Raw genomic sequence first — 27,512 nt, forward strand, 5'->3', positions numbered from 1 at the left:
CCTCTCCACTGCGGGGGCTGCTGGGGGCCTTGGGGAACAGCCACCCAGGGACCCAGCTCAGGGCCATGCCTGAGGTCCGGGTCCCGGGAGTCCCCTGTGCTGGGCCTGGGTTTACCCCAAAGCACCCACGGCTTTCCTCCCAAAGTGCAGCTGGGCCCTCCCTCTATGTCAGTGGCACAGGGACACCCTGGTTCCGCCTGGAAAGCTGTGTGCCAAAGCCACCTCCCCAGGACGCTGCGGCTCGGCCTCCTGTGTTAAGCCCTGGCACCACTCTCAGGGGCTCAGAGGAGTGGGACCATGGCAGCAGCCACCCGAGAGCCCTGGGCACTGTCTGCACTTCCCCAGCTCTGCCAGGAGGCCCTGCCAGGGGCCATGCTCTGGGTGGCGGTGTCCCCTCCTGCATGTTTGCATGGACCGGGTCAGGCCAGCAGTGGTGACTCTGTGAGGGACTGACTCCTCGTGGGTCCTGTGGGCTCCCAGCCATCACCGGGCTCAGGCAGAACCTGCGTCCACCCTGCACCAGCAGACCCGGGCCAACCCCTTGGCTTCACACTCCTGTTTTTGTGGAAGCTCAGTGGGGGGCCGAGTGCCGGCACATTGGGGCACAGACCACCGGTCTTGACAGTGGGAGCCGTGCGTTCAGGTGCCCGAGAGAGGGGTCATTTTGCCCCCTTGCCGGGGGGAGTGGGGGGTGGGGAGAGTCACAGAAGGCATAGGTGGAAATGGGGGCCAAGGGGCTGGGGTCTCTGGGCAGGACCTGAGGCCTTGCCATCCCAGGGCCTCTGCGGAGTCTCCTCTGGGAGCAAGGCTGCCCCATCTCGGCTCTGAAGAGCCCGCGGGGACAGCGGAGCCTGGAATCGGGGCTCGGGTGCAGGGGAGCTCCTAGGCTTCTCCATGTGGTGACATGTGACCATGGGGGAGGGGTAGCGAGTGGGGGGTCCATGGGGATGGGGACTCCCATGGAGGGAGGAGTCCAGCATCCAGACTCAGTCCTGCCGGCCACACCCATGGCCTCCTGGGGCCCAGCCCGAGCCTGCCGGGACACTGAGGCCTCCTTGTGGGCCCTGCTCCCTGAGAGGACTGGGGCTGAGGTCCTTTCCAATGCCAGTGAGATGCCACTGCCTGGAGGCTCCAGAGCTCAAAGGGGTGGGCCCCGTGCGGGTTGCCGGTCGCTGGCCAGCCGGGCTGTTGTCTGGCGGCTGGTAAGTGGCGCTGTGGCACCGAGACGGCCTCGAGGGGACGGTGTGGGGCCGGGCTCCTGCTTGTGGGGGTGCAGCCGTTCTCCAAGGGCTGAATGGGTGGCTGTGCCTTCGGAGAAGGCAGGACGCAGGAGGCCAGCTAGTGTGTCTCGTCTTCTGTTACACTCGGGCCTTTCAGAGTACGTCTGGGGCCGCTGAAAGCGCCTCCCCTGTACTGCGAGGCAGGAATCCCAGCACAAAGGGGGCTCTTGTCCCGCACAGGCCCCTTCTGCGCAGAGGCCATTGTCCCGAACAGGCCGCCTGGCCAGCGGTGCATGCTCCACTGCCCGCGCAGAGCCGCAAGCAGGCCTGCGCGCTGGGCTCAGCAGCCCCGCCTACGCATGCGGCACGGTATTTCACATCCAGACAGCGGCTGGCTCTGGGCGGGATGAATGCCCGCTTTTGTCTACTCAGTTATTTTATTTACATTTTTTAAACAGCTTATCGAGGTAAAAAGATAGCTTTGCTTTTAAAAAAAAGAGGGGGTGCTTGGCTGCAGGCCCAGCCGAGCCGCAGAGGTGGGAGGCAGGCTGTGCTGGGGTCCGAGGCCTCAGGGGCTCTGTGGACCCTCTTCCCAAAGCCACTGCACCGACACCTCTGGGTTTTCATACTTGTTTCCCCCCAAAGCAGCTGCTCTGAGGCCCGGCCCAGCCCGGCCACTGGGCAGCCTGGCGTCGCCCCTCCTGGTGGCTGGCCCTCGTCCTCCCATGCGGAGGTCAGGAAGGCCTGGGAGGTGCCATCCCTGGGTGGTTTCCTTTTCCGGGGCCCGGGGTCCTCCCCACCCACTGTGCCTGCTCCAGACCTGGGCCTGGGGCCAGTCACAGGTACTTGGGCTGGCAGGTGACCTTCCTACACCTGCTGGGGCTCCCAGGTGACTAGGCAGCGGGCAGCCAGGCCTGCAGCCCCCTCAGCAGAAGCTCAGACTGAGAGGTAACCAGAGACCAACTCTAAGCCAGGCCCGATGGCAGAACCACATGGACCCCGCCCCACCCCCACCTGAGCCCCAAGATGGAGGCCAGGCCAGGGGACCTTCCTGGAGGAGGTGGCTCTGCTGCCAGCTGTTCCCCCAGGTCACTGCGGCTGCCCCAGATGGAGTCAGGGTGCCCTTCTGTGACTAGGTGAGGCTAAGTGGCCTCCCCCAAACCCCCGGTCCTGTGCCCACCTCCAGCCCAATCTCCAGGTCACTGGGGCTGTGGTGCCCAATGAGGGTGCCCCCCAAACCATCCCAGGGGGTGTCCACAGCCTGCAGCCTCAGGCATGCGAGCGATACTCCTGCAGCATCCATGCAGGCTGCCTGGCCGGGAGAGGGCACCCTGGGCGTGCAGAGAGCTCTGGCCAGGCCTGGACAGAAAGCTGGCTGCCCCGGGTGGGGGAGCAGGGAGGACGAGGGAGAAGAGGAGGGAAATCTCCTCTGACAGTGACTGTGTGTGGCCAGGTAGGGTGTGCACCGCCCTCACAGGTGAGGTCTGAGCCGGGAGTGCAGCCTGTCCTTCCACACTGGCCCCACCCTCCCTGCATGGCCCTGGACACAGTGCCCACTGTGCAGAGGCCCTGGCTGCAGGGCAGCAGACAGGCGGGTCAGGTTGGAACAGTAGTCCCCCTGGACCCCATGGGCTCCCAGCTGGGCAGGGAGTCCCAGCAGTCAGAGTGGGGAGCCTGGGGGCTGGAGAACAGGGAGGGGCAGCTCTGACCTGAGTGTGCCCCACCCACAGCACCTGAGGCCAGGCCACCCCAGGCTACCCCACCAGAGAGCTGGGGCCCAAAGGGTGATGAAGTCTGGCCCTCTGAGGTGGTGGGCCCACCTGATATGAAGGCTGACAATGCCTTCCTCCCCCTTGTGGCCCCCTCCCCTCTTAACCTCTCCTGGGTCACTGGCCCAGGGCCTGGGTGGGTTGGTCATCCTTCCCCAGCCCCCTCTCCTCCAAGCCCAGGCCAGCCCTATGCCCCCTTCCCTAGCCCTGGGCCCCGTGGGGGCTGGTGCAGGCCCAGCTCCTGGACCCCCGCCAGGCTGCAGAGGCGCTGGGTCAGTGCTGTACGGGGGGGGGGGGGGGGGGGGGGGGGGGGGGGGGGGGAGTCCCCTGGCCCCATGCCCCGCCCCTCGAGATCCGGCTGGAGGCCTAAGCGAGCCTTTCCCAGGCCGCTATTTTGGTCGGTTCTGTGAGCCGTGGGGGGCGGGCCGCTGCCCTGCCGGGTGTTTTGCTCATAATGGGAGCACGACGTATGGAAGTTATTAATAGCACGGCCAGCGCTACGTGCAGGCGCTCAGGGCCCGGCATGTTCTCTGCCGAGTGGCCTGTGGGTCAGGGTCCAGCTCCAGCCGCGCCCACGCCCTGTGGACAACTGCCCCTGAGGAAGCTGCTAGGCTCAGCGTCTTTCTCTGTGGGCACGTGGTGTGGGCCACTGCCTCCTGTCTGTCCCTCCCATCCTCCATGCCCTCGTCAGCAAGCCCTGGCCGGGGCACCTGGATTTAGTGCCCACCATACAGGCCATGCCCCAGCTTTGGGGTGTGGGGTGCGTTCCTATCTGTCCCCTCCCATGAGTCTGGCTCAGTGCCGGCGCTTCTCTGCCAGGACACCCCGGCATCTGTATGGCAGCCCCCCATGGCTGCCTGCGCCCCAGGCCCTGAGTAACCGCCCTTTTGTGTCTGCCAGGCTGTCATGCTGGGCACGGAGCTGCGGCTGCAGCCAGAGCTGGACTTTGAAACGGTGAGTGTCTTTCTCATGTAAATGTCAGGTTCCTGCTTGACTAAAGCCCAGGCCTGTCAGGCTCCCAGCACCAAGCCCTGCACCGGGCGGGGGTGCCAGAGGGCAGGGGTCCCATGTGACCACAGGACCACAAGGGGGGGCCGGGAGGAGGTGGGGGGAGGCGCCAGCATGAGCCTCTGAGTGGTCAGCGGGCCCTCGTGCCACACGCTCACAGAGTAGCCAGTCGCCAGGAGCCTGCCTGCTGTGGCCAGAGGGTGTCCACAGGGGCTCCCGGGGATGGGGCTCCCCATGAGGACTGGCCTAGTGGAGGGGCCCCCATTCAGTCTGGGCTCCAGACAGCTTGACCCATGAGGCTGCGTGGGGGGCCGGGAGGGAATGAGGGGGCTTTGTTGCGGCCTGGTTCTCACAGGGGAGTGGCTGGCACTTCCCAGGCCCAGTCCCACAGCCGGGGCCTCCCTCAGGCCTCCTGGGGCACCTGGGCAGCTCAGGGTCTTGTGGGCCTGCACCAGGCCCACGTGCTGGCCTACCGTCTTGCCCACGACGAGGCATTTCTGGGCCACCAGGACCAGGGCCGCTGGCCAGTCTGCACGCTGCCCTCAGCTGAGCATCCCCTGCCCTTCACCACAGAGGCAGGCTGGCCCCAGAGCTGCAGGGACGGGGCCCAGGGGGCAGCGGCTGTGTGTGTGCGTGCCAGTGCATGAGTGCACTGGGTGCGTGCACGTGTGTGTGTGTGTGTGCAGGTTGGGGCACCAGCAGGGTGAGCGCGCTGCCCTCTGGGAGCCGGGTGTGCAGATGCTTCCAAGGGGCCCGGCCTGCGCGTGGGCTCTGGGCTGTGCCCTGAGGGCGTGCTCCCCGCTCCCCGCAGATGAGCACACCTCTGCTCCTCCAGGACAAGGCGAACCTCCTGGAGCACTACGTGGCCGGCTTCCCGGGCCTCCAAAGGAGGCTGGTGGCCCTCATGGACTCCTGGTGCCAGCCAGGCTTTGACATCAGAGTCGTCGCCAGGTGAGCCCCAGCAGTTCCCCGTCAGCGAGGCGCCTGCGGCGGTCGGTCCGGAGCCAGGGGGCTGGGACTGGCAGGACCTGGGGGAGAGCATTCAAGTCGGCGCAGTGCCTTCATCCATCTCCGCCTCTGCCCAGCTTCCCTCTGCGAAGTCTTCGCCACAAGCATCCATTCCAAAAGTCACAGGGGCAGGGGTCCGTGGGGGGGGGATGCCAGGGTGTCACTGGGAGCTGCACACGGCAGGCACGCACGATGCAAGCAGCACCTGAGACTGGGTGCTCAGCAGGTGGTGGTGCGGGCTCAACACTCGCACACACAGAGGTCGTGGGGGGGTAGGCGGCTGGTGCCAGGCAGCAAGTAGAAACACGCTGCCTTTTCTGTGAGCCTGTAGAACCACTCGACTGTAAACCTGTGTGTGTGCGCCCTGAGCATGTGGCTCGGGGGTCTCGGCATCGTCCTGCAGATCGAAAGGTTGCCTGTTCCGTTCCTGGTGAGGACACAGGCCCGGGTCACAGGTTTGGCCCCTGGTCGGGGCGTGTGTGAGAGGCGACAGATCAACATTCCTCTCTGATGTAGATGTTTCTCCCCCTCTCTTTCTCCCTCGCTTCCCCTCTCTCTAAAATTAAATATATAAAATCTTAAAAAAAAAAACAAAAAACAGAAACCTGTGTGTGTGATGGAAATGAAACCTTAAAGGCATTTGCTTAAAAAGAAAGCAGACCCGGGCAGGAGCCGTGTCTCTCTCCTGCAGACGGTACCCGCAGGCGACCTCCTGGAGGCTGGAGAAGCTGAGCCCCCGAGTGCTGACGCGGCAGGTCCTGGGCCTGCTGCAGCGCTACAGCCTGGACCCGGGTGAGTGCAGCTCCGCACCTAAGACGGCCCCCCGGCACCCTGTGTGCTCAGGGGGGCTGTGGCCTGCGCTGCCCAGGACCCACCAACCCCACCGTCTCCCTCCTGTCTGCTGGTTGCTCCCACTCAGCAGCCGCTCGGGGCCTGGTCACAGCAGACAGTGGGCCCATGAGCCCCTCTGCCCACCTGGGGCAGCTGCTGGGAGGCCAGGCCTCTGGGTGAGGGCTGCAGAGGCTGTGAGTGCACTGTGCCCACCCCCCCGCCCTCAGTGCTCCCCTCCCCTGCTCCCCGTCCTCCCCATGGCAGTCACGGGCACCCGCGCCTTGTGCTCACCTCCGAGGTAACGTCGTATGGACGGTATTTTGTGGACCCAGCTTGTTTATTAGATTGAGGGAATTCTCTCCAATTCCTCGTTGAGACTGTCGACCCGGAACGGACGTTGAATGGCATTGCACCCTCCTGCTGCTTCTCTCGGGAGGGCGTGCTCTGTCCTGTCGGGTCGTGCCTAGGGCAGCCAGCCTCGCGTCCCCCCAGGGGCATGGCCAGGCCGTCCTCCTGTTCCTCCTCCATTGCGGGTTTCACATCTGTGCTCAGGACACACTCCCTGAATCTGGTGCTGTGCTCAAGCGGAGCCGGCCTGCAAGCATGAAGCGGGCGGAGCACCTTCCCTGTGAGCTCGCCTGTCTGTGCCGGGATTGCTTCTTCCCAGGGGTCGGGCAGAAGTCGCCTGTGAGCCTGGCTTCCTCTCAGCCAGCGTGTATTTGGAGGGATTTGTCTGTTTGGTTTTCACAAGGTCCGCTTGCTGTTTTTCAAACATCTGCACACAGCTGATCCTGGAGATTAGCTACCGGGGCTCGTTTTTTTATTTTTATTTCTCTTGATCGGTCTCACTTGAAGTATTAGCTTTTTCAAAGAACTAGCTTTTGGCTTTTCCCCCCAAGTTTTTTTTTTGAGATATAATTGACATGTAGCATTGTACTGGTTTCAGGTGTACAAGGGAGGAACCCAAAAAATAGGGTTGTCTTCTGGAGGGCGGGCCCTTTGTGGAACAAGCTTCCCACAAAGAATGGGCGAGCATTCTAGGAGCCCATCTGGGTCAGGGGACCAGCTGGCGTTGCTGTGAGAGGCTGCATTCGGCTTCGGTGAATTTTTCTGAAGACTCTTTCAACGAGTTTGCCCATTTCACGGTGGATGATTTATAAGCGCACCTGCCCACATGGCGCTCGCGGAGTGCTCAGCAGTTTTTGACCAAAACAATGGCGCGTCCCCCGTGCCCCACCGTCCCTGTTCACCCGATCTCACCCTGAGCAACTTTTTTTGTTTCCCCGCGTGAAAAAAGTCCTCACAGGGAAACGTTTTGTGAATGTGGACGAGGTGAATCAAAAAACTGCAGAAGCGCGAAAAGCGTCAAAATCGACGAGTTCAAACACTGTTCTGAGCGGTGGGAAGACGTCTCGATAGGTATTTGCATCCAGCGAGAGTACGGTAGAGGTGACTGAGGTTGAAACGCGTGAGAGGCAATGCGCATGTTTTTACGAAGAACGTCCCGCACATTTCTGGGTGCCCCTCGCACGCGCAAGGATCCGATACTTGGGAGCGTTGTGGGGCGGTCTCCGTCCATCACCTACACGGTTACTTAATTTTTCTTGCCATGGAAACTTCCGACATCTCTGACACGGTATCGTGAACTGCCGTCCCCACGCCGTGCGTGACGCCCCAGGCATCACTCTTCTTTTCCTCTTTCCCCTGGAAATCTGCACCTTTTGACCACCCTCACCTCCCCCGCCCCCCCCCCCCCCCCCCCCCCGTGTCTTCCCTGTGAGCCTGGGTCTGTGAGACTCCGCTTCAGGCCATGCCCAGCCGTGGGCGTCGTTCCACCCGTGTGGTCGCAGGTGGCAGGGCCGCTCTCTCTGACGGCTGCAGGGTGTCCCGCCACAGACCGGGGCCCTGTCCTCTGCGCCCGCTGGCCCGCTGGTGGACGCTTGGGCCGTCCCCGTGGCCTGAGGACGGTGAAGGGCGCTGCACCGAGCACGGAGTGCAGGCGTCTCTTCAAGGTCCTGATTTCATTTCCTCCAAATCAATGCCCAGAAGCGGGGTTGCTGGGTCATGACGTGGCTCCACTCCTCATTGTTCGAGGAGCCTCCATGCTGTTTGCCATAGTGGCAGCACCGAATGACACCCCCAGCCGCAGGGCACAGGACTGCCTTTCCCACAGAAGCTCCCCAACCCTCACCACCTGCCTTTTGATGGTGGGTGGCCCTTCTAACGGGGGTGAACGGGCGCCGCTGGTCTCCGCCTGCATTTCCTGCTGGGGCGACACTGAGAATCTTTTCATGAACCATTGGCTGTTTGGGTGTCTTCTTTAGAAAAATGTCTGTTCCCTTCCTCCGCCTGTTGTTAAGTCCGATTATTGGGGGGTGTACGGTTATTTTTGCTGTTGAGTTGTGTGAGTTCCTTACTCCTGTTGGGTATGAGCCCCTTATCTGACACGGGGTTTGCAAGCGCTCCCCCGACTCTGCAGGTTGCTGGTGTTTTCTTGCTTGTCCCTTGCTGCGCAGAAGGTTTCGCTGTGACGTGGTCCCACGTGTTGATTTTTGCTTCTATGGCTCTGCTGTTGCCGTTTTTGGTCCTGTCCCTCATACACCCTACCCAGCCCACTAAACCGTGTTCTCCAAGTGGAATATGTTATTTTTATTGTTGCTTAGCTCAAAACAATTTCTATGATAAATTCTGCTCTGTTCGTCATGGGCTAACTAAAAACATGTTTCTTCGTTTCCAAGTCGTGTGACATCGTAGTGCTCTCTAAGGCTCGTTCACCTCTTTGTGGTTGGAGGCTGCGGCAGGCGTGAGCCCTTTGACCCGGTCGAAACATGTCGCTCTGATGGAATTGAACTTCTCGTCTTTGAAGCCATCTCTCATGTTTGTCTGGCTACTTTGAGGCTCTTGGTGCGCTGAGGTTTCACCTTAAAGAGACTAGTTACGATCTCCTTTACCCACTTGCTTGGCCTCTGCTGGGTTTAGGGCGGCTCTGGTGCTGGGGGGAGTCTGTGGAAGCTGAGGCCACGTGGGGAGGGGTGGGGCAGGACGTGGGGGCAGACGGGCCTGGCCCTGAGCCTGCCCTCTCTTTCAGGACTGTGTCCCAACGTGGCTGCCCGGCAGCACCTGGCCACCCTGCAGCACCTGTGCCACATGCGGTTTGTGGAGGTGTGTGGGCCCCAGTTAGAGGACCGACCCCGGGCCTGCGGCAGTGCGGCCCGCACGAGCCTGCGCCCGCGCCTCCGGGGCTGCCGCTGGAAAAGCTGTGCTTGGTGTCCCTTTGCAGAGAAGCGTGTCTCAGGAGAGCTGGGTCGACTGCGTGCGGGTGAGTCTGGCCCCGGGGACGCCTGGCCCGGTGTGGGCACAGACTCACTGGAGCATGGGGGTGGGTGCCCCCGAGACAGCGTGTGCACGGGTGCAGACTGGGCGTAGGTGTGCACCTGGAGTGGGCGTGCAGTCCCAAAGCCCCAACGGGTTGGCAAGGAAGGTGCAGTGGGAGAGCCCCCTTCCAGCAAGCGCCGTCTCTGCAGCCCTTCGGCCAAGCGGGAGGCGGGGTGGTGCCGACCTCAGGGGTCACTGCGGGTGCAGGCATAAAGTGGCCTTGGAGAAAGGTGGGGCCTGGGGGACCCAGGGCAGCACACTCAGTGACTGGTCTGTGGCGTCGCTCACCTCCTTCCCTGGCAGACAGCACACCATTCATTTTCCTAAGTGGTGGTCAGGCCAGCTGTATCCAGCGGGGGGCAGTGCTGAGCTGCCCTGGGGGGGAGTGTGGTGAGTCACTAGGGAGGAACGCAGACCCCAGGGCAAGGCCCGGAAGGCCAGTCCCCCCTGGGTGCCGAGGCCGAGGCTGCCGGAAGGGCAGCGGACATCCTGAGGAATGTGGAGGGGTTTCCACATATTGTCGTCCACGTGGGAACCTGCGGCGGGCGGGAAGCAGGGGACCTGAGGCCTGGGGAGGCTCCCCGCCCGCCGGCCAGCAAGCAGGGCCTCTTCAGGAGCAGCAGAGCCTCAGAGGCTAGAGGTGGGAGGGTAGGGGCTCTGACTCCATCCTTTCCCACATCCTGGGCACCAGGACTCAGCCAGGACCGTGCCCCTCGACTGGGACCTGCCGGCTCGGGTTCCCTAGGCCGAGCTCCCACTCTGGACATGGGTATGGGGCAGCCAATGGACAGGAGAACCCCGTGAGGCCCCCACAGTCACTGGTGCCCAAGGGCTGCCCCTCTGTCCACTCTCTGGACTGTGGGTTCAGGGGTGTCCCATAAGCTTACCCTCCCTGAGCACGATGGCAACCGAGGGCCGGTAGGGAGCCACGCCTGCGCTCGAGGAGAGGGTGAAGGAGGCGCAGGGCCAACCTGGTTCCCACAGCCAGAGAGCAGGGGGTGTCAGTGGGTCCTGGAAAACAGGGCACTGTGGGGTGGGGCTTGGACATTGGGAGAGGGACCATGGCAGAGGGTGGGGCAGGGGACAGCCCACATGTGTGGGTGCAGGGGCAGCAGTGGCTCAGGACAGCGGCCCTTCACCCTGAGCATCTCAGTCACGGGAGCCGCTGCCGGCCTTCAGGGCACAGGCAGCGCCTCCTCCTGAAGGCTGAGCTAGGGCTGGGGCAGGGGCGGGGCCTGGGAGGCTGCAAGACCATGTGCCCCCTGCCCCAGGCCGAGCTGGGTGATCCAGCCCACACCCTGCCCTGCCTGCAGGGCCTGGTGGGGCCTAGCGAGTGGCTGCAGGAGCAACTGCTGCAGCTGCTGGCCTTGCACAGCGACCCGGCCACGGCCGCCCGCTGTGCCCTGGACCTCGCGCTGCCCGAGGAGCGGCTGCCAGCCGCGGTGGCCACAGAGCTCAGCCGGCTGAGGCTCCGAGACAGGTGAGCAGTGAGGGCTGCCCAGCTCTGGTGGGAGCTGACAGGGTGGTCAGCCCTGGAAGGCTGGGGGCCAACATCGGACGTGCCCCTGGGCCCTGTCCTTTGGGAAGTGGCCCCTTGAGCCATGTATGCCAGTGGTCTGGAAATCAGAAGCAGAGAGGACCAAGAATGTGGTGCGCACCCCCTTTCCCAGAATGCAGGTGTGCAGAGCATCCGCGACGGGGGCTCCTCCAGGGGAGCCCAGCCGCCCAGGCACACTCCCCAGGGGCCTGTGGGCCGGAGGGCAGAGGTGTGGGAGGAGGACCACAGGACAGTCCCTGTCCAACTAGGCCAAGATGTGCTAGGGTGCGGGGGGGCACCAAGGACCCCAGGTGCCACAGCTGTGCTCCTCCCAGGACGGCCGAGGTGCCTTCGGAGGACACGAAGGACCATTACTACAAGCTGCCCATCTCCAGGGAGGACATCCACTTCCTGGCCTCATGGGAGGGCCTGTCCAGGCACAAGGAGGAGCTCCTGCAGGTGGGCCGCCGGCTGCAGGCTGCTCAGCAGGCCCCGGGGCTCTGTGCACAGCAACACTGAGCCAAGTGTCCGCCTGCCGTGCCCCCCGGGGCGACTCGGGGCACTCACGAGGCACTCGCACAGGCTGGTTTATGGGCTTGGCCCCTTCTGTGCAGAGTTGAGGGGCCGCCCGGCTCATGTGGTACCTCACAGGTGGTCAGGCCCTCCCCACCGAGGCACCTCCCCTGGTCTGGGCCTGAGGGAGCCAGGCGGGCAAGCCGTGCCCTTCCAGTCCCCGGCTGCGCCCGCTCAGGCCCACCTCTGTCTGCAGCCCGGCCAGGTGGTCGGCCTAGACCTGGAGTGGAGGCCCTCCTTTGGCGTCGGGGGCCGGCCCCAAGCATCCCTCATGCAGGTGGCCGTGGAGGGTCGTGTGTTCTTGCTGGACCTGCCCGCACTCTCACAGCCGGCAGAAGGGCAGGCGCCCCAGGCCTTTTCCCGGCTGGTGTCCCAGCTGCTCTCAGACCCATCCATCACCAAGCTGGGTAAGCACAGCCCCCACCCTGCCTGCCCCCAGGGAGGTCACTGAGAGGCCAGGGCACCTCCCTTGTGTGCCTGTCACCCATTGGCCCCTGCACACAGGTTACGGGATGGCAGGGGACCTGAAGAGCCTGGGGGCCTCCTGCCCCGCCCTGGCCCACTCGCAGAAGCTACTGCAGGGTGACATGGACCTGCTGCAGGCGCACAGGCAGGTGAGCAAGGCAGGGCAGGGACAGGGCACACAAGGCTGGCGGATGTGTCCTCACTGCCTCTGGGCCTGGCCCTGCCCCTTTGACCACAGGTGACCAGGAGCCCAGACTGCGGGGTCCCCAGGAGGGTGTCACTGCATGTGCCTCAATTTCCCCAGAACCAGCCCAATTCTGGGCTCTGGTCAGGAGCTCTGGGCATGAACCTTGGGGGTTAAGACATCAGGGAGCCGCAGAGCTGACTGGTGGGCGGTGACCATGGCCCTGAGACCCTGGCACAGCCAGCCTCGGCCATCCTTGCCCCTCTGTCCCTGCAAGGACCGCCGTGGAGCACAGGGCCTTCCCCAGAGCCCCAAGTACGGTGGCGAGGGCGTGGGCGTGGGCAGTGGCTGACCTCCCCGAAGGGCAGGCCTCACCCTGAGGGCACTGTCTTGGCAGATTCGGGTGACCAACATGCCTGTCCCAGGCGTGGACGGGGCTGGGAGGCCGCGGGGCCTCAGCCTCCTGGTGCAGCAGGTGCTGGGCAAGCCCCTGGACAAAACACAGCAACTCTCCAACTGGGACCGGCGGCCACTGGACGAGGGGCAGCTGCTATATGCAGGTGGGCACCCCCTGCCTGCTCCCCATGCCTCCCACACCCCTGTCCCCCTGCCCCGCCAGAGCAGGAGGCTAAGGCTGACCACTGTCTACCCAGCTGCTGATGCCTACTGCCTGCTGGAGGTGTACCAGGCACTGTGCAGAGAGCCCGCCCGCTTCCACCTGCCCCAGGACCTGGCCAGGAGCCCGAGGCTGGGACACAGCCAGAGACCAGGGGCTTGGGAGCCGCCCCACCCGCAGGAGGCCTCAGCCCAGCCCTGGCAGGTGACCAGAGCCCCTCGGGGTCCCTCCATGGGTTTCTCAGGGAGGAGGGCCGCCGTCCACACCATGGGGACACAGTGAGGGTAGAGGCCTGGGGGGTGGGTGGCATGGGTTCCTCCACAGGGACAGAAAGAACGCAGGGTGTGCCCTGCCCCTGAGGTCCAGGGCAGCATCTGGCTGTGTCTCAGGGTCCCCGGAATCCTGAACCCCAAACCCTACTTCAGGGCACGTTGGATCCCCAGGAAGCGAGCAGGCTCCTTTTGGGGTCCAGTGTGGATGGTTCTGTATCATCTTACCCATTTTCTGCACTGAGTACATATTGCTCATGATTCTCTTCACAAAGTTTTAAAAAGAAGAGTGACTACACAGCCCTGGAGCCCACACTCCCCACCAGGTCAGGGGGTGGGGCAGGGGGCCTGAGGGGCGCAGGCTGCTGAGCAGGCCGTGTTGCAGGTGCCCTTGTCCCCTGAGGTCCCGGCCAGGGCCTTCCGCGTGGTGTGTGACAGCATGCTGCAAGGGCTGGCACGCAGGCTGCGCTGTCTGGGCGCCGACGTACTAGTGCTGGGCGCCAGCGGGGACCACCGTCAAGTGGCCGAGGTGAGTGGAGGGGGGCCCCCGCGCTGCCTACCAGGCCCCACGTTCTGGCTGCGGGACTCTGCTGGGAGCAGGGCTGGATGGCTAGGTGTGCTGTGGGGCAGTGGTCACTCCATGGCCCCCGACCTCAGGGCTGAGGGTACAGCCCCTGGAGCCCCAGATACAGCTGGGGCCTGCCAGCTGGAGCCCACTTGGCTCCTTTGACACAGGCAGACCCTGGAGGTCCTGTCCCCTGGGCGTCCCTTGGCATCTGGACATGCTGCACACCCAAAGGCCCTCCCTTCTGTCCTGAGAAGCCAGGGTAGACGCAGGGTACTCTCCTCAAGGGCTCCATGCACACCCATGTGGGCTCCACTGAGGGGCGCCAGCCCCAGGGTCGTGAAGAAGCCCCCTGCCCTGTGGGAGCTCTGGTGACCCTGCCACGTGGGCCACAGAGATCGAAGCCTGTGTCTGGTCCTCCACAGAGACTTGTCTGTCCCCCTGTGGAGGTCGCTGTCGTCAGATACCAGTGGACCTAAGTGTCCGGCGTTTTTCATGCCTGTGTCCTACCAAACAGCCCAAGACCCCTGGTGGGTGGAGGAGACACAGGGAGCTGGGCCGCCCCAGCGCAGGGCCGGAAGCAGGCGGAAGGCTGCGCTGTCTCCTCTGGCACCAGGCTGGTGGATGCAGTGCCCCCCCCATGTGGCCACAGCTGCTTCTGAAAGCAGGGGTGGGAATGTGCATGGTGAACACCTTTCCCACAGGGTTACCGAGGTGTAACCCCCAGACCGCGGAACTCCCCGACACAGCAGCGGCTTCACTGCACTGGCAGGCTATGCTGCCGCCTCTGCTCAATGTGAGGAGTGTCAGCCCTTGAGTGTCTCCTTTCCGTCTGTGCCCCTTCTGGGCATTGCATCCCGCGGATTCCTACAGTGTGTGGCCTTCGGGGGCTGGCTTCTCTCAGCACCGCCCCGTGCTTCATCCGTGTGCTGGCACCTGTCGGCACGGTGCTCCTTCTTCTGACCACACAGTGCGCCATCATGTGGACAGGCCCCAGGTGTGGACGCGGCCTTCCCACCTCCCGAGAGCCAGCGCCTTGATTTAGGTGGGAGCCCCTGGACAGAGTCAGCAGAGCCCCCGTGGGCCAGGCTCCACGGAGCTCTTCCGACCATGTGGGAAATGCCGGAGCAGTGTTAGGGACGCTACAGACTTGGGTCCCAGGGCACAGTGCTGCTGGGACAGGAACTGGCAAATGGGGAAGTGACTTGGAACCCAAGCAGGGGGAAGGCAGCAGGAGTTTAGAGGATCAAGACAGAAAAATCCTAGATCTTGGACACAAATGCAGATGCTTGGGCTCCACAGGTGAGCGCTCTGCAGGTGAGGGTTTGGAGGCTGATCACAGCAGAGGACACCTGGGACACCTGCAGGGCTGAGGACAGACTGTGGGTGTTGTAAGGGTGGCAGGGCCCAGGTGAATCAGACCCAGCTGGGACCTTTAGTGCAAGGGACAGGAAAATGTCCCCGTTTGTCAGACCAGAGGGCCCAGCACCCCGAGGGCATGGGAGGTGGGACCCCGCAGAGCTGTCATCCTGACCCTCGGTCTGATCTCAATCTAGCGACCAGTTTCACCCACGTGTTCTTCCGAATCTTTAACTTGTCCGCCTCCTGGTGTTCTGCTCCGAGCCCCAGACGGCCTCTGCCTGTTGCGCACGCGCCCTGCGAGCAGCAGCTTCCTGCCCGCACCGTAATGCACGTAAGCCCCGCGCGCGCCGTCGGGCAGGCGTGATGACGCAGACGCTGGGGAAGGCGTCGGGCTTTTTCTGCAGAGAAATTCTTAGCGGTGGGAGCCACTGCTTCCCTTTAACCTTCCGGGTCCTGTGTCCCCACCGAAACTCCCGAGCAGAAAAACGAGGCATTTTGTATGAAAGAGTCGCTTCAGGATCCATTTTCTGTGCCTTTTATGAGAACCATCAACACACGAGCATGAAGAAGAAGAGATAGGGGCCGCTGTGGGGGCTCGGGCAGAGGGCACTGCCGCGCCAGCGGGCGAGCAGGGGCCTCACCGCGGCTCCCAGGCCCTGCGCTTGGGCGGGAGTGGACGCGTCCAGGGTCTAGGTGGCCCGGGCACTCAGTGGAAGGATAAGGACGGCCTGGGTCTGCCTGCTGAGGTCATGAGTCAGAAGGGACACCAGCCGAGAGGAGCCTGGGAGGCCGAGAGGAGCTAGCACTCAGTCACTGGGACCTTCCCTACCTGTCCGGAGGGTCGGAGATGCTGAAAGTCAGTGACCTCTTCTAAACGCATGGCCTGGACAGCAGGCTGAGCGTGGCCCCAAAAGAGCGGAAGGTCAGAGGGCGTGGTGACAAAGGACTAGGGGGCTCTGGAGGGCCTTGGCCAAACCTGAGCCTCAGCCACCTCCACAGGAGCCAAAACTCGAGAAGCAGGTCGTACTCGAGGAGGGACTCCCACCACCCTCCCCCCACCCACGGCCACCACAGTCCCTAGCAGTGACTGCACAGATGTCCCATGACTTCCGCTCCCCAGGGGCAGCCCATGTGACACAGAGATGGGTGCCGAAGCAGCCGGCCTAAATGAGGGCTTCGCCCAGCCCTGGCCCCGCCCAAGGGGCTGACAGCACCCCTGCGTCTGCCCGGAGGGAAGGTCTCACCGTCCAGGACTGCAGAGCCTTGGGGGCTGGAAACCAGACCCAGAGTTCTCCCTGCGAAGGGCCAGGCGACAGCTAACGTGAGCTGCCCAGCTGTCACAGGAAGCGCATCATCGTCCGTGCTGAGCAGTGTGGTTCCGTGTCCTGCACGTGTTCCCTGGCCAGGGGGCCTCCTGCTATGCCCGGGCCTTGTGTAGACACGAGGCACCAGCCAGCACCACCAAAACTGCCCCGGGAAGGCCTGCTCACAAGGCAGGTCCCCGGCCCATGTCCCGAAGCTGGGCTCGTGGACAGCCCCTGCAGACGGAAACCTCTCCCCAGGCTGCCCTGCCTGGGTGGCGTGTGTGGGCCCCTGCAGTCCTTCTGGGGTCTGCGGCTGGGTCCATGCCAGGCAGGGGGCCCCAGTGTGACCCCCAGGATGACCTCAGCTGCTGCGTCTCCGATGGACTTCTGTGACAGACAAGGCAGTGTCACTGCAGGTGTAGGGAGTCATGTCCTAGTAACCACGGCTGCCAAGTGTCCCACCTGCACCGGGTTGTGGCTGTGTGCAGGACACGGTGCCGAGTCCTTCAAGGTCCGAGTCCTTTGAGTGTGTCACTAGCCTTCGGGGTCTCTGGGGACCCCGAGCAAGTCTGCTCCGGCTCTTGGTGCCGCTGACAGGTAGTTCCCTGGGGACCTGCAGGGCGGGGGGGGGGGGGGGGTTGGGGGGGCCTTCCTCCTGGGGAGGTTGGAGAACAGCTGGGGGCGCTAGCAACTGCAGTCAGGCCTGTTGTTCGGGGTGGGGGGCGGGGAGAGGCTTTCATCATGTAGCGTGTCCCTCACCTGAGCACTGGCGCGGCTCCCCTCTGGCGTGTTTGCCGTGAGTCCGGTCGCCTGCCCTGGGACGCTCTAGCGTGCGGCTCTTGTTAGGGGTCAGCACAGCCTCCCATCCTGGTAAATGGCGCTGTCCTGGTTCCTGCTGATGCGGAGCTGCGGTCGCCACGGCTGCCGGCTGCCGGGCCGGGCTCCTCTCCAGAAACCTTGTGAATGTCTGCGACACTCTGTGGAGCTGGCTGTGGGTCGTGTGCGGCTCTCGGGGGTGGGGGGTGCCCACGGACGGTGGCAGTTTTGGTCCCTCCTGTCCAGTGCTCACTGGCTTTTAAAAGACTTTATTGGGGGAGGGAGAAAGAAGGGAGAGCAACATCCATGTGTGGTCACCCCCTCACGTGCCCCGCACTGGGGACCTGGCCCGCAGCCCAGGCCTGTGCCCTGCCTGGGAATCGAACTGGGGACGCTTTGGCTCATAGGCCGGCGCGGATCCACCAAGCCACACCAGCCGGGGCTAGTGCTCATGGCTTTTATTTCTCCCTTATCTCCCTGCATTAGTCGAGACCTCGGGGACAGTGCTGCGCACAAGCAGCAACGGCGGCCAGCCCGGTGTCACCTCTATTTAGAGGGAATGTCAATGTGACATCCAGGGGTCCCCACCCCGTGACCCTGTGTGGGCTTCATGTTCTCACTGCGAGAGAAAGTGAGTCCCACCGGCCTCCTGACAGCTGCTGCGGTAGCTGTGGAGGGTCACCCCCCCACCCCGCCCGCATGATGGGCGGGCCATGCTCCCCATGTGGCCTCAGGAGCTAACTTGCCTTCCTGCTTTGGGGTGCGGTCCCTCAGATCCTCCTCAGGGGCACATCCAAGGTGGGACTTTCCTTTCCCATCACCTCCTTTCCCAGCCTCAGACACCGGTTGTGGGGTTCTCCTCTTTTCTGTTTCCTGCAACTTTGAGTGACCGGTGGACTGTCTCCCACACAATGTCGGCTGACCTCCCGCAAGACGTCCTGGGCCTGGTGCTTCCATCGGCTGCACCTTCATAGTCACCATGGCGTCTGCACCTTCTCCTTCTGGGATGTGTCAGGCGGGACAGTCACTGGGGCTCCCAGTGGAGCTCGGGGTGTCTGCCCTCTCGCTGGACCCGCCTGCTGCCTCCGCCCTCCGGGGCTGGTCCTACCAGCGAGTCTGTTCACAGAACGAGGATTTGGCGTAGTTGAACCTTTCCATCCCGTTTTTGGTGTCTGTCTCATTAATTTTTATTCTTATCTTTATAGTTTCCTTCCTTTGCTTTTTTGGGGTTATTTCCAAGTGGAGCGCTTAGCTCTTTAATTCTCAGCCTTTTAAACTTTACGATATAAACATTCAAGACCATAAATTCTTGAAGCACAGTTTTCACTGCATCCCGTCTGTTCTGTAATGTGTTTTCATTGGTTTTTTTTATTGCAAACAATTTTTTAGCATCTGTTATAATTACTTATCTGAAGGATGTGTTTTAACCTCAGAAATTTTGGGGTTTGGGAGCTTTTTAGTTACCTAGTTAGTTAAAGCAGATTTCCAACCCAACCGAAGTACAGCCGGGGAGCCGAGTGGAGTCTGCGTCCGCCCACTGGGTGTTTGTGAATCTGGCCCCGAAGCCAGCGGTGGTCCTTTCCAACCATGGTCCCTGTGCACTTGAAAAGGATACGTGTTCTCCAGGCTCGTTCACGCCTCCCTCTTGCACACTCACGCACACACACTCACACACTCACACTCAGTAGATCGACCTTACTGAGTGTGCTGCTCACGTCGCCTGGGTCTTGGTGGACAGTTTTTCTGCCGGGCTCAGTCAGAGTGCTCAGCTGGAGTCCGTGCGTGTGGCGGTGGAGTCGTCACACTTCTGTGGTCACGCCAGCGCGTGCTGTCTCTTACACTTCAGTGGTGAGGTGCACACACCCGTAGTTTTTAGAGCCCCTGTCTCTGTGTGTTGAGTGAAGTCTTGTGCCGTTAGGAGGCGAACTTCTTCGGGTCCAGGAAAACTCTTTACCAGAGAGTCTGTTTAAACTGAACTGTCATACCGCTGCTCCAGCACTCTCTGATTAGTGTTTGCGTGTCATTTCCTCGCCCTCCCCAGCCTTCCCGTCATCTCATTCGTCAGGTGTGTTTCTCCCTGACTGCTTCCAGCTGGGTTTTCTGAACGTCTCAGCCGACAGTCTCTGCTTTCCCACTGGTTGACCCCATGCACCCACCTCTTTGACAGCCGCTGACAGGGCTGGGCCGCAGTCGCACCATCCTCCCCAGGGCTCTCGCTCTCCCAATTTTTCTGCTCTTCCCCCTTCCCTACGTTCTTCTAGCCTCCCCGGCCTTGTTTGGAAGTTCCGAATGCTAGCTCTGTTCTTTCAGGGGTCCCCTTAGAACGTGTGTGCTCGGCTTCACAGCATCTGAAGCTCACTTTGGCACAGGGTCCAGCTCAGCCTCGCTTGTCACCGCCTCCCCGCGCGCCTGTCACTGCTTTTAATTCCGTGGCGTGGACACCCTGCTGGGTCTCCGTGCACGACGGCCTCCGGTGCGGATGCCGTGTGGCCGTGGGTGGCCACAGCAGGTGGGGCTGCACACGGAGAAGCTGGAGGGCCTCCCTCCGCCCTCAGCCGCCTCCCCCGCATGTTTTCGCTCCCTCTCGCCCAGGCGGAGAGTGCTGCGGGGTCTGTACCTGCAGGTGGGCAGCACTTCGAAAGCAGCCCGCTGTCCTCTGGGGTCTGCTGTGGCTCTGGAGACCCTGTCCTTGTCCTTCGTCATTCCTGTGGATCTCATCTGTTCCCTCCGGGCTTTTCCTGTTTACTTCCGCTGTGTTTGTTTCTAATTGTTTTATTCCTCACGTAGGTATATATTTATTATCACTACAAATAATCACTTGCTTTGTGTCTTTTTCCTTCCTTTTTTTGGTAAAGTAACAAAATGTATCACCGTAACAATATTTAAGTTTATCATTCAGCAGCTTAAGTACATTCACAGTGGTGTGTAGCCATCAGCAGTACCTGTGTCCAGAATTTTTTCATCATCCTAGACACCACACAAGCGCGCTCTATCACCCGCCCACCCAGCCCCAGTACCCATGGGCCTGCGCTGTCCCTGTGAATTCGACTCCTCAGCACTGCATACGGCGGAATCACACACTGTGTGTCTTTTTTTTTTTAATATTTTATTTATTTATTTTTAGAGAGAGGGGAAGGGAAGGAGAAAGAGAGGGAGAGAAAAATCAGTGTGTGGTTGCCTCTCCTGTACCCCACACTGGGGACCTGGCCCGCAACCCAGGCGTGTGCCCCAATTGGGAATCAAACCGGCAACCCTTTGGTTAGCAGACTGGTGCTCAATCCACTGAGCCACGCCAGCCAGGGCTAGAGGTTGCTTTTTAAATTTAATTTGGCCCTGGCTGGTGTGGCTCAGTGGATTGAGCGCTGGCCTGTAAACCCAAGGGCCCATGGTTCGATTCCCAGTAGGGGCACATGCCTGGGTTGTCGGCTGGGTCCCCAGTAGGGGCCGCACGAGAGGCAACCACACACTGATGTTTCTCTCCCTCTCTTCCCCTCTGTCTAAAAATAAAGATAAAATCGCCCTGCCTGACGATTTTGGCTCAGTGTGGCTCAGTGGATTGAGTGCTGGCCTGCAAATCGAAAGGTTGCCGGTTTGATTCCCTGGTGGGGCACATGCCTGGGTTGCGGGTTCTTTCTGTGCAACTGATCAGGTGTTTCTTTCCCTCTCTTCTTCTCGACCCCTCTCTCTAACATAAATATTTTTAAAAAGCAGAAGAAAGAAAAAATAAAAATCTTTTAATTTAATTTTGTTTGTAATTATGTAAAATGTCTGCACAATTCTAAGACCACATGAGACCATGGCCAGGATTCAGGCTGCAGGCCCCTGAGGGCTGCTGGGGTCCAGGCAGAGACGACTCGGGGGGCCAAAGGCAGCCCCAGCCCTGGAAGGCCATGGGCCCCTCACTGGTCGGTCTTGCCTCTTGCACAGGTCGCCAGGCAGGAGGGAAGGATCATCCTGACCTCGGGGCTGCCGTACCACAAGGTGAGGGCCCCGCCGGCACCCAGCCCCTCGGCCACCCCCAGCTCAGGCTCGGCTGTGTGGCCAAGGGCAGCAGGGCTCCCCCAGCAGCAATGGTGTCCTGGGTGGGCCAAGGGGCGGCTCCTTGGCCCAGGGCTGGGGGAGGCGGGTGGCCTGGGCGTCTCAGGGCTCAGAGCCTGCATCTCTCCGCAGCTCCGGGCCCAGGTGGGCGCAGGGAACTGCCTCTGGGTGGACTGCTCCCTTAAGGCCCGGGATCAGGCTAAGGCAGTGCTCAGGCATTTCAACGTGCGCGTCACCCACAGGGACATCTTCAGCCGATGCCAGGTAGGTCCCGCATGCCCCAGGGCTGCCGGGGCGCCACCTGTGTGGTGGGCAGCTTAGCACGTCCCTGGCAGGTGGCTGGAGGGCAGAGGCCGTGTGCCTTGGCCTTTCTGCCCATCTGAGCCGCGGCCACTGCCTCCTCGAGGGGCTTTCTCCTCCCCAACACCCCCATCCCCCCCCCACACCACACACAAGGTGGGCGAGGGCTGGAGGCGGGTGGTGGTGGTTCCGGCCCGGGGTGCAGCTCAGAGTTAAGGTTTGGCGACTGTCCTGCCCCCAGGGGGGCCTCCTGTGGGGGTTCTAGCTGGAGTAAAAGAAGCCCTTGAATTCCTGTGTGTCCAGGGGTGGGGTGAGGTTCCACTTTCCAAAGGCGCTGACAACAGTGCAGGAGGCCCCTGGGTCCGCCCTGACATCTGGAGAGGTCTGGGGGAGGAGACCCACAGGTGGGGGCTGCGTGCTGGGTCGAGACCCAAGGGTGGCAGGTGCTGACTTGCCCTGCAGTGAAGGGGGCCACTCCCCTCTCCCTCTTGCTGGCTGGGTGTCTCTCTGAGCTCTCGGGGCCCTGGGCTGTTTGGCTGAGGGGGAAGTGATGCAGGCTGGGCCGTAGCTCCTCCCAGAACATTCTGGACCCCTGTGGGCCACAGCAAGGAGGGGTCCACAGTGCCGGCCCAGCGGGCTCATTCCTACACCAGCACCCTGGGCAGGCACCCAGTGGAGCGTGAGGAAGGCAGGCCAGAGGGAAGCCCCCGGTCCGCCCAGCGCTGTGGGGACTGTGGTGGCCTTGGGGCGGCTGGCAGTGCTCTCCAGGCCCTTCCTCTGGGCCACACTTGCTGGAGAGGGACAGGAACTGTGTCTCTGCTGCTTTGTGCTCGAGCCCGCAAGTGTTGTGAAGACCCCAGGACGTCCGGGAAGCAGGGGGGCATTATAATGAGCTTTTCAGAGCTGCGTTGTCTTGAGAAAACAGGAAGCTGGGGAGCTGGGAGGAAGTCCGCACTGGTGACCTGGGAAACTGAGTGCCGGAGAGCGGCCTGCTATCCGCCAGGCTGGCCGAGGCTGGGCCGTCCGCAGCCCCCACAGGGCAAGCTGGACTTGGGCTGTGACACAGCACCTGGGGTGGGCGTGGGGCTGGCCCAGAGGCTGGGAGGCAGAGTGCGCCCTGATGGGACGGCAGGGGACAGATCTGGAGTGCCCTCACCACAGGGCAGGGAGGCAGGAGGCCGGGGGCAGAGGTGGCTGGCACCTGAGTGGCAGGCGAGGGTCGGAGGGCACGGAACGTGATTTTAGTGTGCAGCCAGATGTCAAGGTTTTAGGCTGAGCCTGTGGTACTGGAGGGTCAGCGTGGCATCTGTCTTGGAAGTGTGGAGGGCGGGTCAGGCACCGAGCCCTGGGCGTCGGGGTCGGGGCCAGGGGGGAGGGGATGCAGCTGCCTCAGCCCGTCCTGTCTGTGGTGAATGTGCCTCCCACTCTCGGGCAGCCGGGGAGGAGGACAGAGATGGGGTCCGCGGCTCAACTCCAGCTGTGCGGCTGCCCCGGCCAGCACTAAAGGACATGCAGCAAGTGGGAATGGGGTGAGTCCCAAGCAGAGAGCTGTGTGTGTGGCTCCAGGGAGGGGCTGGCCGCTGCCGGCACTGCAGGGAGGGGCACGTGGTGTGAGACCAGACAGTGCACCCAGTGGGCCTTTGTCAGGAAGCGGGGACCCCAGGACCTGGGGAGCCACCAAGACTCACAGCTCTCCTGCAGCCCCCAGCAAGGCTCCGCTCCAGAGGAAAGCAGGCTGTGTGTGCCCAGGGCAGGACCCCCCGCCCCGGGTGGTAGACAGGTGTTTTGGGGGGATCCACAGGTGTACACCACGAGGCCCCCTGAAAGGCCAGGGTGGATGGGGGCAGGTGAGCAGAGAAGGGGGTCTCTGAGAGGCCAGGGTTTATTTCCACTTGCGAGCCTCGGTCAGTGAGCAGAGCAGCACGCTGGGAACGTGGAGGGCCGGCTCACGCCTTGTCAGCCAACTGGCGGCCTTGGTGCTTCGGCCAGAGGCTGGGCCCCGTCTGCAGAGCAGAGGCTCCTCCCAGCCAAGCTGCAGTGGCCCCTGCGCACGGGGCCTATTTGGGCATTGTTCCCCGAGTCCCTGGGTGGGGCATTCCAGTGAACCCCAACTTAGCCCCAGCAGCAGCTGGGAACAGCTGACCGCCAGCCCTGCACATGGCCACCCCCACTCCCGGCCCAGTGTTGTGCGCGTGTGTGGGTGGGGGGGATGCTGTTCTCAGGGCCAGCCATGTGGACCAGAGGCCCTCCCACCGATGGCCACTTGACAAGCCCAGAAAAGGTGCCCCCAGACGCCCCAAGGTGGTGGCCTGAGGCTCAGCACAGCAGCTAGGCTGGCTCCACGGGGCTGCAGAGCACTGGTCTGCACGAGGGCTGGGCTGGCTCATAAGCCCATCCGGACATCAGAGGGCGCTGGCCAGCACAGAGTGGTGCCCTCAGACTGACCCAGAGAGGGCCCAGCCCTGCACCCCAGCGGCCTGGCGCTGGCTCAGAGCCTCCACTGTCCCCCGCCCTGGCCGGAGTTGGCCGCCTCCCTGGAGAGCTCCCACCGCCAGGCTGAGTTTCCATTTCTTTTCCTTCCTTCTGCTATTTTGGTGCCGTTCCCAGAGGGAAAACCCACTCAGCGCACGGCGTTCCCAGAACAAGCGCGCCCGCTCTCGGCGCCGGCATCTCAGGGGCACCGAAGGAGGGACAGAAGGTGGGAGAGGGTAGTCAGGGCCGGGCCGGGGTCTGCAGCTCAGCCTCCCCCGTGCCCAGCCCCTGACCCTGAGCAGCGCTGGCACAGCCCATGGCAGGTGCTCTCGGCATGGGGACCCCAGCGCTGGGATGCCTGCTGTGGGGACAGAGCGCTCAGAGCCCGTCGGCTGCCTCTGGCTGGTGGGTGAAGGGCAGTGGTCTCCTCCTGGAGGGCGGGTTGGGACCCTGAAGCTGGTGACCTGGGCCTGGAATGACCCTTCAGGAGCGTCTGCCAAGAGGACATTCCCAGTGCCGTCCACCATGGGAAAATATTTTATCAAAGAAAGTTGAGTTTAAAAAAAAAAGCCTACGCACGAACCCCTGACGTGGTGGCCCCAGCGAAACATCTATTTTTACTGTCCCTCCGGTCCCCTCCACATGGTGGGGAGCGGGCCATGGCCTGAGTGGGAGAAAGGGGGTGGCTCCTGGAAGCAGGCGCCCAGAATGTGGCATGTGTGGGGGACTCCAGGGCAGCTGTGCCCCAGTGCTCACGCCCAGAGCCTAGACCTGGGGGGCAGCCGGAGTGCCTGGGGCCTGGAGACCTTGCCTCCCTCCCGACAGCCCACCCCAGACGCAGGGACAGACAGGAAGAGGCTGGGGCGCTGACCCCGCCCCTCCCTGGCCTTTGTGCTTCGAGGCCCCCGGCCCAGTTCCCACACTCAGGCCCCCAGGGTCACACAGGCACAAAGGCTGTGGGAGGGGGGCCGGGAGCTCTGAGGGAGGACTGTCAGAGCCCTGGCTGATGCAGAGGTGCCAGGGCTGTTTCGGGACTCTCAGGGGTGACGGGAGCCACCAGGCAGACACCGGCAGGATTGGGGCTCAGCGTGCCTCAGACTCTGAATGCTGACTGGGGTGATGGCTGATGGGCAAGGTCAGCTCAGCCCCCCAGGGCTGAGGGCTCAGGGGGCGCAGACTGGTAACTGCATCCCATGAGGCTCCCCACAGCCTGTGGGCGCCCCCTGCTTTCCCTCCCAGAAGAGCCCTGGGTCTCAGCCAGTGCCCAGCCTCAGTTCCCACCCAATGGCCTTTAGGGGACTGAGGACCTGGACCCCACTGCCCAGGAGACCCCTGGCCCCTGGTGGCCCTGGTCCAACCCCAGCCACTTCAGGAAGGGTCCTGGCTCTGCCGAGCTAGCACATCACCCGCTCCCTTCACGCCAAAGCCCCGCCACTGCTGGACACAGCTGCTCAGCAGTCCACCCGTCCACTTCCTGTGTTGTCCCTGGGACCAGCCTGGGCCGAGGGGCCTCCAGTGGCATCTCTGCACGGGTTTCCTGGGGAGGGGGCTGTGAGCCCTCGGCCTGGTGCGCACTCTCTCTCCTTCCCTGCTTGTGTCTGGGGGGCGGGGCTAGACCTGGCAGTCAGCACCCATCTGTTCTGACCGTGGGCTTCTGAGGAGCCTAACTAGCAGCATTCTGCGGCCCTCAGGACAGGCTTCTCAGCTGCACCGCGGACGCTGACATAAGAGTGGACACAGGTCCTATGCTCTTCCAGAAGGGGTGACAGCTCACTCAGAGGACGCCCCAGACGGGGCCTCCCTGCTGCCCAGGCTGCTGTGGGGCCAGGACCTCAGGCTCACATGCCCACTGGTTGTCATCCTGTCCACATGCACCCCGCCCCCACCCCGGCCACGACCCCAGCCCTGGGCCAGACCAGTGGTGGGCGCTGGTGCAGCTGAGACCAGGCAGCCAGGGTGGGGAGGGGGGGGGGGGGGGGCCGGGGGAGGGGTGACAGGCTTCGGGAGCAGGCACGGGCAACTCTGTGCTGTCTTCTCAGGCTGTGCTCTGTCAGAACCCCGAACATGTCCAAGGACGGGGGTCCTCCAGTCCTTATGCTCCACTGGCTGCTGTCACGGTCCGTCCCCAGAGGCCCCTGGCCGTGGAGCCATCTGGAGCTGCTGGCCAGCTCTGAACCCGCCGCTCCCAGGGCTCTGGCTGCGGCCTAGAATTGGGCTGGGGGCCCAGAGAAGGAGGGCCTGCCTTGTGCATGGTCGGGGGCACAGGCCTCTGGGGGCGGGGGGCGGGTCAACTCAGGGCTCAGGAGCAGAGGCACCCCCTCAGCCTGTGGGAGCCTGAGGCTCGGGGCTGGGGTTCGCAGGCAACCGCAGCCTTCAAGCTCAGTCACGTGAAACTCAGAGCCCAGCAGCTACAGACGCCACCAGGGGTGGCATCTCACAGCGGGGCAGGGGTGGGGGGGACACTCCTTGCTTCAGGGAACCTGCAGCCCCAAAGCATGGCTGGTGGCCATGGGCCTGGCTCAGGCCCACAGGCCTCTGTGCACACCCATGCCCACTGGGCCCTGGGTATAGGGGACAGGACAGGCCCAGCGGCCTCAGAGCTGTGTGGTCTGACTGGCTGCAGGTGAAAGAGGCCCTGGGCAGCTGGGCAACTGGGCTTTCAGCCTGGGGAGGGTCCTCAAGGTGACAGAGCAGGGTCTGCCAGGCAGTGACGGCTCCGTCTGTGCCCTGTCGGGCAGGGCGCTACGGGGAGGCCAGTATGGGGAGGCCCTGGGCGCCCGTCTCTCTCCCCCGCTGCACAGAGTAAGACAGGGCTGGGCAGTGGGGGGCTTCCCCTTCCTTCCCCCCCCCACCCCCTCCCCTTCCAAGGCACTGGGTGGAGGGGAGGGGGGAGCAGCCTGGCTGGTGGGGCCTCAATTGGGGGGCAGGGTGGCCCCAGGGGTGAGACCCCTGACAGCTGGGGGGTGGGGGGGTGCCCTGTGAAGAGCGAGGCTTGCTCAGCCAAGCCCGGCACCCTCCCTGGGGTGGGTGTGCAGGCAGGGGGAAGGGTACAGTGCAGGGGTCCCTCAGAAAAGTGGGGAGAGTTGGGCCCAGGCAGAAACTGCTCCCCCGCCCTCTGCAAACCTGATGCTTGGCTTGACTGGGGTCCCAGGCGGGGAGGAGCGGGGCTGGGACCACCCTGCTGCTGTGCTCAGCCAGAGGCTGCCTCTTCCGCACAGCCGGCCACCCCAACTCCAGCCCCTGCAGCTTGCATGGGCCCCGCCCATCACACCCTGGCTCCCCACCCTCTGCACCCAGCCCATAAAATCCCGGTGTGGATGCTGTTTCCTCTAGGAAGTCCTCCATGTCCCGGGCCTGATCTCAGAACCCAGCTATTCTGTGGAAGAGGGGTTCTTCCCTCCCCAGACCGGGAACACAGGGGACAGGGATGGTCTCCTGGCCCCAGCGCAGCCCCGAGATGAGTCAGTGACCAGCCCCAAAGACTTTAAGGCGGGTCAGACCCCAGGGTTCAGGGCCTGCCACCTGCTGCCTGAGCGCTGGGCTCCTCTGGGTAAGAGGGAAGGAACAGCCCGGCACCCCCAACTTCCCCAGCAGGCCAGCCCGGCTGGCGCCCACGACCCCCGCCCCCATGGCCCTGGGCTGACGGGGTCTCCCAGCCCCCCAGCTACACTCTCAGCCCTAGGAGGAAAGAGGCTCCCACTCCGACCCCCGATAGCACCCCACCGCCGCCCCGGCCCCGCATCCCAACAACCGCACCCCCCTACACACACCCCCGCCAGGGCGCGGGAAGGCGGGCGGGC

General features: G+C 63.2%; 1 protein-coding gene across 5 annotated transcripts in view; it reads left to right on the forward strand.

Annotated features, from left to right (window-relative positions):
* Positions 1-27,512, forward strand: part of EXD3 (exonuclease 3'-5' domain containing 3) — a 51,358-nt gene that overhangs the window by 15,328 nt on the left and 8,518 nt on the right. For 2 of the 5 annotated variants that reach the window (XM_053918539.1, XM_053918545.1), the window contains 14 exons: positions 3,890-3,943; positions 4,809-4,948; positions 5,697-5,797; positions 8,925-8,998; positions 9,117-9,155; positions 10,525-10,691; positions 11,084-11,207; positions 11,518-11,728; positions 11,826-11,935; positions 12,368-12,530; positions 12,624-12,790; positions 13,241-13,384; positions 20,830-20,883; positions 21,073-21,204. In XM_053918539.1, the coding sequence (XP_053774514.1) occupies positions 3,890-3,943; positions 4,809-4,948; positions 5,697-5,797; positions 8,925-8,998; positions 9,117-9,155; positions 10,525-10,691; positions 11,084-11,207; positions 11,518-11,728; positions 11,826-11,935; positions 12,368-12,530; positions 12,624-12,790; positions 13,241-13,384; positions 20,830-20,883; positions 21,073-21,204 (1,680 nt within the window). The remainder of the gene's footprint in view (positions 1-3,889; positions 3,944-4,808; positions 4,949-5,696; positions 5,798-8,924; positions 8,999-9,116; positions 9,156-10,524; positions 10,692-11,083; positions 11,208-11,517; positions 11,729-11,825; positions 11,936-12,367; positions 12,531-12,623; positions 12,791-13,240; positions 13,385-20,829; positions 20,884-21,072; positions 21,205-27,512) is intronic. The other 3 variants (XM_053918540.1, XM_053918548.1, XM_053918543.1) reach the window with 2 other exon arrangements.

The sequence above is a fragment of the Desmodus rotundus genome, chromosome 1, assembly GCF_022682495.2.
Source record: "Desmodus rotundus isolate HL8 chromosome 1, HLdesRot8A.1, whole genome shotgun sequence".
In the NCBI taxonomy this organism is placed as follows: domain Eukaryota; kingdom Metazoa; phylum Chordata; class Mammalia; order Chiroptera; family Phyllostomidae; genus Desmodus; species Desmodus rotundus.